Source organism: Alternaria dauci, chromosome 3 (assembly GCF_042100115.1).
Source record: "Alternaria dauci strain A2016 chromosome 3, whole genome shotgun sequence".
Taxonomy (NCBI): Eukaryota; Fungi; Ascomycota; class Dothideomycetes; order Pleosporales; family Pleosporaceae; genus Alternaria; species Alternaria dauci.
The window spans coordinates 777,672-786,346 of record NC_091274.1 but is presented as its reverse complement, the minus strand read 5'-3'; the positions used below and the strand labels follow the sequence as shown (position 1 = coordinate 786,346).

The 8,675-nt window shown below is 50.7% G+C and overlaps 2 protein-coding genes across 2 annotated transcripts; both read right to left on the bottom strand.

Moving 5' to 3' along the window:
* Window positions 1-2,347: 2,347 nt before the first annotated feature.
* On the bottom strand, window positions 2,348-4,938 carry ACET3X_003911 (uncharacterized protein). The gene has a single exon (XM_069450058.1). It carries the CDS (start codon window positions 4,826-4,828, stop codon window positions 2,474-2,476), a length of 2,355 nt encoding a protein of 784 aa, XP_069307889.1. The 5' UTR covers window positions 4,829-4,938; the 3' UTR covers window positions 2,348-2,473.
* A 696-nt stretch (window positions 4,939-5,634) lies between these two features.
* ACET3X_003910 (uncharacterized protein) lies at window positions 5,635-7,999 on the bottom strand. The gene is made up of 3 exons (XM_069450057.1): window positions 6,893-7,999; window positions 6,248-6,834; window positions 5,635-6,199 (listed from the first exon to the last, which is right to left on the bottom strand). Exons 1-3 carry the CDS (start codon window positions 7,436-7,438, stop codon window positions 5,791-5,793), a joined length of 1,542 nt encoding a protein of 513 aa, XP_069307888.1. The 5' UTR covers window positions 7,439-7,999; the 3' UTR covers window positions 5,635-5,790.
* Window positions 8,000-8,675: the final 676 nt, after the last annotated feature.

Genomic DNA, 8,675 nt, shown 5'->3' with positions numbered 1-8,675 from the left:
AGGTTCGAGAGTGGTGCGTAAAGGGATGCGAAGTTGGCGAGAAGACGTCATTTGCGGAGGTCATCTACCCGCGAGTGGTCACATCCATCTCATCCCCTTCGTCGTCGCCTCCAAACTTCATCCTCGCTTCATCGGATGCGAAGGACGACTACTATTGCGACACCATGCATGTATCTCACAACGCAATCTTCTGCAGCTGCCGTAGCCGTCACGATGTTGACAACTTCAGCCACCGTTGAATGTATGCAACCACTTGCTAGGTCCTTGAACGCACATGCCCGCCTCTAACAACGTTAATGCTGATATTGAATAAAAATTATCCTTGATTTGCACTCGTGTGGGTTCTTACCATGAGATTCCATTCCAAAACCCTTTCCGACCCAATCCTGCTGCTCATAGCGTTCTGCATGCCTCTGCAAACTGAATACAGAGTAAGGAAGAGAGCGTAAAGTCATGGCCGGGAGGAGGGCGAGTATCTTTCCCGTCGACTGCGATCTCGGCGAAGGAATGACATGCCAATCGCTGCAGTTTACTTACCGCTTTAATAACAATACTGGCAGGATACGCCAGGTCGGTTTCATACTCTCCAAAGCTATGCCACACGGTGACACGAGGTAGATCTGGAACTTGGATAGACAATGCTAGTTTAACCATGCTTCTTGATTGGATGCTGAGCTAATCCCTGAGCCAGAAGATGAGTTGCGATAGATAGAAAACATGTTCGCGGCCATAGACGCAAGATCGAACAAGCCATATGGACATACCTACACGATTTATTGAGAAGAGAATTGGTTCGTTCAAGTATCATTAACTGTTCAGGTCTTGGTCATTATCAACGCTTCCATGTCTTTGTTGTTGCCCATGAAGTTTTCTTTTGTGTGTATGACCTGACCACCTCGCTCAAGTGCCAACGCAAATCGTTCTCTTTCTCATCTTGCAACACCAAACCAAAATCCAGATTCTTGAAACGTCCCGAAATCTTTCAGGTCCAGCTTTAGGTAAGCCTCGGCGTTGTCACAGATTGAAGAAAGAGTTTTGTCAAGTTGATAACAGTTAGAAAAGCCCTCAAAAACACCATCAGAGGGGTTTTTGATCTTTTTGACTTCACAATGGAGCGCGTCGAATCCGATCCCTTCGAAGAGACGTTGATCATGGTTCGAAACGACGTCGTGCAGTTTTGTCTTCCGTAAGCCTCGCTGTAAGAACCCTAACAGCATCCCAGAACATGCATCCGAACACCCCTCGTTGCCTTGATACAGCTCTTCGATAACTTCGACTATGCCACCTAACAGCTTCTCGATAGCGGCACACCGCATGCCATCAAGCTTGTACACTACAGAAGTCAGCAGGCTCTCTTGAAGCAAGTGGCAACCTTACCTGGCACTCCCGGAGGGAAGGGTAGGTCCAGAAACTGTATGGGATAGCATGCGTGCCTTGCCGCAATTGATGCCATTTTGCTGAAGATCTTCATGTTTTGGAGCTTCATACTCAGAAACATCCAGAGTACCAGCTCCTTGCTATAGGTTCTGGGCATCCGTTGCAGCTTGAGTTGATTCAGCCACCCCGTTGTGAATAGTCCCAGTACCTCTTCCATTTGGTAATAGTCTGCGATGATGAAGAGCCAAGCCAACGAAGCTATGCTGTCTGTTTTCGGTATGGTTTTAAGTTGGACATACGCGATGCTAAGCATCACGGCAAATGCCTCTGGGTTCCACCCTTGCGCTTGAATATGGAGTAGACCATCCTCAGAAACTGGAACTGTCTCGCCGTAGTTGCCTTTGAACATGTTTTCGAAGTAGGGCGATATAATACGCAGTTGCCGCGATGACACAAGGTAACGAGTTGTGGGTAGGCTTTGCTGCAGCGGCTCAACTTCGCTGTCGTTGGCTGTCTCAGTCGCTTCGGTTGTTGCCTGAACTACCGTTTCCTTCAATAATTCATCATCTTCTTTCCACTCCAATAGCGCCGTGTCTGGGTCCTTGAGTATAATTAGCATGTCGCCATTTGGATCGATCGTTACGAGTTCTGGTTCCTCGGTCATCTTGGCTGAAGCGTGTGCCAACCCAAATAATATGAACAGTGGGGCGAAAAGACAACTGCACATTGGTGAGAGGGGAGCGTTTGTTCGCCAAGCCCGCTAACTGAAAGACGCACTCATCACGATCAGCTTGAAGTAGTCGTAAAGATATAAATGGACTGATAGACACGTCTAAGGACAAGATTCTTGACAGACTTCTGTTTTGGAGAAATCATTTACCTTAGGACTGGTAACACTGACCAAGAATGAGAAACGCAATCGGAGGCATGTGCGGCAGCGGAGGGAATCAGGAAGCAGTTGTACGTGATGCATCGATTGTGAATTGCAGCAGTTATTTTCACCCCGCCTGGAGGTCTGTGAAAGATGAAGATATATACATGAATTGAACAAGAAGAATGTAGATGACATTACGACATCTCATAATCCGTGATAGATCTAACGCACGAGAGGAGTGGGCGTAGGCCTGACCTTGGTCTCCAGGGTGCAAGGCGTGCTGCTAGCCTTGACGCCGGCAGCACCTCCGTGTCCAAAAGGCTTAGAGGGCTTGGAAGGGTAGTGGAAGCCGGCTGTAGGACGGGGGTAACCGTGAGCAGGCCACATTCCAGAAGGCCTTGGGCGGCCCCAACCAAAGCTGCCATTCGGGCGGCTGCCGTGGAACCAGTCGGGACGGCCAGTACCAGTGGGATATGCGATACCGGAGGGGCGCATGCCACTGCCACTGGGGTAGGCAGAGCCTGTACCAATAGGGTAAGAAGGAGCGTCTACTGAATGGGTGGCGTCAAGGGGTACACGAGTGCTCTGGGCCTCGCCTTCAGTGGATGTTGTTGAAGGTGCGGGTTGGGAAGGCTCAACGACAGGAGTATCTGCTGGCTTAGAGGGTTCGACGATAGGGGTAGCCTCTGGGTATTCGGGATAAGCGGTAGGCTCAGCGACCGAAGGGCTGGGGGTGCTGGAGTACACTGGCTGAAGGGACAGCAGAGGGACACTAGTACTGTCGGTGAAAGCAGGTGCAAGGGATGCAACGAAAGACTCAGACGCCGGGATGAAGATTGACTCGAAGGGCGCGGGAAGGTCATTGTCGGGAAGGAAGCCTGACGGAATGGCTCCAAGCGCAGATGTGATGACAGAGACAATAGGAGCTATGGGGAGCAGGGGCTCGAGTGGGTTTGGGGCGGGCGTTGGAGCGTACTCGGCGGCAGGTGTCTCGATTGTTGGGGTCTGTCCAGTAGATTCAGCAACCTCGTTGACGGGAGCTGATTCTTCGACAGCCGCAGAAGTAGCGACAGGAGCCCTGGGTGGGGGAGCTGGTGTCTTTGAGGCGGCTGGGGCAGATGAGGCAGGTGCCGCAGACTCGGTGTTGCCGCTCAGGCCCATGCAGGCGAAGCTGATAGCCTGAACATTTGCGGTGTTAGGCACTGGCGCGTCGAGCGTCCACTCCATGTCAACGTAGGGCCAGCATACCCGGCCATCAGCCATGGTAACCATGTCTCCGGCAACGTAGACGTCCATGGACTTGACAGGCTCGCCAACCTTCTTGCCGTCCTTGACGAGCTGGAAGTAGGAACCAGTAAAGGGACCCTTGCAGCCCATGGCAATGAACTCGCAGGTAGGCTCGGCAATCTCCTCCCAAGTGACGAGAGCGCTGGTGCCATCAAAAGCAGCAACGTGGGCGTTTTGACAGTCGGCAGAGCCAGTGGTGATCCAGTTGACCTGGGAGTCACCATCGGGGCCGAGTTTGGAGGTAGCTTGCTCACCAACAATGGTCTTCTTGTCTGAGAAAGTAGCGATGGCAACATTGCGGTTAACGGTGCGGTTCACAGATGTAATGTAGCCTGCACCCATCCATTCGTTCTCGGTCAGATCCTTGGCGCCACGCGACACCCAGGCAAAGATGTAAGAGTCGCTGTCGATGAAGCGTGCAAGGCCGCTGTAGGATCCGGACATGCCACCCATAGCCTCGTTTCCTGCACCATTCTGGACGTTTTCATTGGAGATCTTGACACCGCTCTTGTCCATTCCAGTGCCTCCAGTGTTGAGCCAGATGGCACCCTGGTCCTCGGAGCAAATGCTGGCAAAGGGAACAGAATCAGCGGCCTCGAAAGCGATACCAGTGTTGTGTGAGCAACCCCAGCTTGAGCTAGCACCCTGAATCTGCTCGAGAGTGCCGTTCTCGCTGACGTATTGGATGGCGTCACCGAAATGGCCTTTAGCATCGCCAGAGTAGGCAGTGACGACGAAGTAAGCACCATACATGCCACTGGCCTCGGAGAAAGCAAGGTCTCCGTTCATGTCCGGGGACGCCAGCGCGCCCATACCGCCAACGTTGTCAGGGCCGCCCAAGAACGTCTTGAAGGTCTGTTTGCCAGCGGTGTAGCGGTACAGGACAGCTACGGGTGTGTTATCAGGCGGCGCGTTGGTGGTGCCCGACGGCATGGCCTCGTTAGTGAGTAAAGCGAAACCGTCATTGTGTGCAACCATGCCACCAGCCTCTATCGCACCGGTGATGGTCACTGCATCGCCGACAGCCGCAAAGGTAGAAGGGTCGACTTGTTGGACGTGTACGTCCTTCTCGGAAGCGTCCAGGTACGCGAGGTATGCTGACTTGCCATCCGGTGAGACGGCAAAGGGAGTGCGGCGATGATGAGGAAGTTCAGTCCAGTACGCTTCTTTGATGGGATTGAAAGGTGCAGAAAGCTTCAAACTTCCGACATGGGTCTTCAAGTTGGTTTCGGCAAGTTGAGCAAAGGCCGTGCCCGCAAGCAGGGAGAAAAAGAAAGTTGAACGCATCATGATGCGATTGGACGAGTAGATAAGCGAGTGACGAAATGAATGAACGACCAGCGAACAAGGTCAGTGTCAGTGGGTTACGGAAAAAGGAACGAGATCGATTTGAAAAATTGTGAAAGCGGTAGAGCGCATCATCATGCTGGAGTCGCTCTCCTATATACCAAGCGCGCTACGAAACAAGCTATTTCCGCCGGAGCCTGAGGCCTGGACCAAGGAGACGGCACCAAACGAGAATCATCTCGGGGACATTTTCAATGCGCCCCAGTGCGGGGACAATGAGCCTATACCAAGACCAGCTGTGTGCTGCGAGTGGTGGGATAGCTGAGGCGCGGACCGTAAGCTTTGTAGCGTGATTGCGGATGTTTCGGATTGTTTCGTCCAGGACAGCGCTAGGGGAAAATCATCGCGCCAACACGTGACGGCATCGGGTACGGGATAATCTAGAACGCCATCTAATCATCAGGTGAACCCAGGATGCATATCACCTGGCTATAAAAAAAAAAGGGTCAGCCATACTAAATTTATTAGGACTAGCTCTTAACATATTCTAAGCATGCTTAGAATATATTTAGATATATTTACCTTTATTCTTATCTATATCTATTATATCTTATAAGAATAAAGATAAAGTAGATAATACTAGTATTACCTATCTTAAAATTTAAAAAATCTTTTTCTAGATAGAGATATTAAGAAAAAAAGAACTTATAAGAATATTTAGAATATGTTTAGAACATGTTAAGAATATGTTTAGTATATTATATAATCTATACTAGGCTATACTAGCGTGCGCATAGACCCTTTTTAAGATTAAAATTACCTAATATAGCTAGGTTATGGCCGACCCTATTTTTTCTATGGCCAGGTGACATGCTGCCTCGGGCGAACCTAGGCGGCTCAACTGTACATCATCTCAATTATAGTGCTTTGCGTAGGTCAGCGTACATGGAAGTGCCACCTTAATCTTACGTTGTCCGTCGCTGTACGCTGATCCACATATCCTCCCAAAAGCCCACACCGCCCTTGACGACAAACCTGCCCTTCTGGTCTTTGTCCATGTCAATCTTGAATGTCCTCAGAAACTGCAAAGGCGCCTTGTACAACTCCATAAGTGCGATGTCCTTTCCGAGGCAAACTCTTGCGCCGTAGCCAAAGGCCATGTTGTACTTGTTGTATTCTTTCGCTTTCTCGTCGCTCTCGAGCCAGCGTTCTGGCCGAAACTCGCAGGCATCTGCACCGTAAATTTTCTCATCGCGGTGCACGAGCCACGGGTTGCAAGTGATTTCGGTCCCTGGTGGAGCATAACGACCGTGCAGGTGCATGCCCGATGGCCCAACAAGACGAGGGAAGATGTTGGGGGCAGAGGGGCATAGACTGGAGATGTGAGTATGCGGACAACTACAGAAAAAGGCTATGACTTACCGCATGCTTTCCTTGACGCACGCAACATAGTATGCGCAATGTTCCAGTACTTCGTCGTACTGTGGTGTAGAACTCAAGTGTCCCTCGCGAGTGACTCGATCAATTTCTTCCATTAACTTGGTGTAAATTTGAGCGTCAGAGGTGATGTATGCAATCATCGCTTGGAACGCAGTGCCCGTAGTATCAGCACCGGCAAGCAGGACCAGAAGGATCTCAGCTTTGATGTAGTCCATTTCCAACGGCGCACCATTTTCTGTCCTTGCGTCCAGGAATGTCTGGAGCAGATCGACTCTCTCGATCTTACCGGCCTTAATATCTTCGAGTCGCTGTGCGATAAGCTTATCACGAAAGCGCATGAGCGTGCCGATGCCAGAATCGTCTTCTGCTTTCGCGACAAGATATCGTTCACCGAGCCATGTGCCTTTTGCCCATTGTGTGAAGGGCCAAAGCCGAGCCATGAGACCGAAGGGAAGTAAGCCATCGTGGAAACCCCTGATCAGGCCATCGATGTCCGATCCACTCTTTATGAAACCGATAGGTGCGCCGAAGCCGATTTCTGATATAATGTCGTATGCCATGTATACTGCCTGCGCGTCAAAGCATCAGTAATCCCCGTTGTCGTCACGTTACCAGAATGAAGCATACCCATGGAGCAAAGTCAAACTTCTTGCCATTGCCGAAGAGGTCTTCCAGCCTGTCGACCCACTGTCGAATGCGATCATCTACCAGGCCTTCCATTTTCTTCACATTGCTGAAGCTGTAAGGACCAGCAGCGATCTTGCGAAAATGGGCATGATGCTTATGCTCACGCATGTTGAACAGGCTCTCAGTTTTCCCGAAGCTTCCGGTAATATAGTGGTTCGACTTGTTTGATTGACGATTGTACACTTCGGGTAACTTGGTGGCGTCGGAAACCAAGAGGAGGGTAGGCGTAATTCGAAGCACTGGACCATATTTGCGGTGGAGAGCAAGTTCAAGCTCGCATTCGTCAGCTTTGATATTGTGGTAGGCGATCCACAAACGCGTTACGCTGGCCCAGAAAGGACCAGGAAAGTGTCGTAACGGATGGAAGAACCGGTAGTAAACTATCTGGTAGAGAACTGTGATAGTAATATACGCTACAAGCGCTAGAGTGACATAGGGGAGAGTAACATACGAAAGAAGTCCCGAGCTATAGTCTTGTACGGACATGATGAAGGAAATGAGAGCATATGGAAAAACTATGTGTGTTCAGTGAGAGATGCCGATGCCAACAGGGAGTATGTTCGTCAAGTATCCACCACTCGGTGGGGACCGTCAAGTACCCATGTTCCCAACAACACTGATACGTCACCCGAAGAACCACCCTACCAGGCTGCTGTAAATCACTCACGTATATCGTCCTCTTACGACCACACCTTTCTACCAACCGCTCTTTGATAGCGTGGCGGGGTAACGGACACTAGAATGAACGCTGTGGCGAAGTGCGCGCGCAGATACGGGTGTTGTTTCCCGTTCCACATAGCAGAGTAGAGTGGGGGCATCTTTGTGACTCTTATCACGAGACAATCACGTTCAGAGCCCTCAAGGCGTGCAGAGATGATCTGCTGCTTGTTACCTCCACCAACTCACTCTACGCGAAAGAGGGCGGCTTCGCTTCAGCGATGATAATCGTTCCATGGCAGTGGTTATTTCCGGCGGTGGTGTTTATTTCGACGAACTGCACTTAGGAATCCGGTGTCTGAGGTTCGGGGGGCCAATGTCGAGGTTTTGTGGTGACTCACGCAGCAAGACACATGACGCTCATGCGGAAAGATGGGTTGCCAAGAACATTAGCGCCGAAAAAGCCTAGCGCCGGAGCCCCTGACTGCGAGTCGTGGCGCTTCCAGCCGCCGGGGGGTGACGTGCCAGGACACGAACATCATCCATTCGACCCATCCTTCAGTCTTTGATCCCATCGCTCATTCGTGCCAAACCTGCAGCAGCTCATATCTCGTGCTGTTACTTTAGCTGGACTCTGTTTGTGGATTTAGGAATGAAGACGCCAATGGCCTACGAACTCCTAATGTTCTCCATTAGCAGTCGATGGAGGTGATGACTGCTAACAACAGCTTGGCTCCTCAGTCCACCTTCTATGTTAGGCGACACATCCGGACGATTGAAATCCTGCCCAGTACGAATCAGGCTAACAAAGTGACGCGACCGTAGGAAGTGGATGGTGGGATTGACCTGCTAGGACATTTCCGTTATTCCACTGACTAAAGAGCTCGCTTCTTTGAGTGTATGTACTGTGTTGTTGCAGAGGCTCAAGTGGGGTAATACATGCCGGCGCAGAGCGAGTAGCACGGATGAGAGTGCTAAAAAAGATTGTCGTCTCCCACTCTGCGTTGCTTTCAACAAATTCTCCAGAGATGGTATTGGAATCACTTGTAATCCTGTCGCACCATTT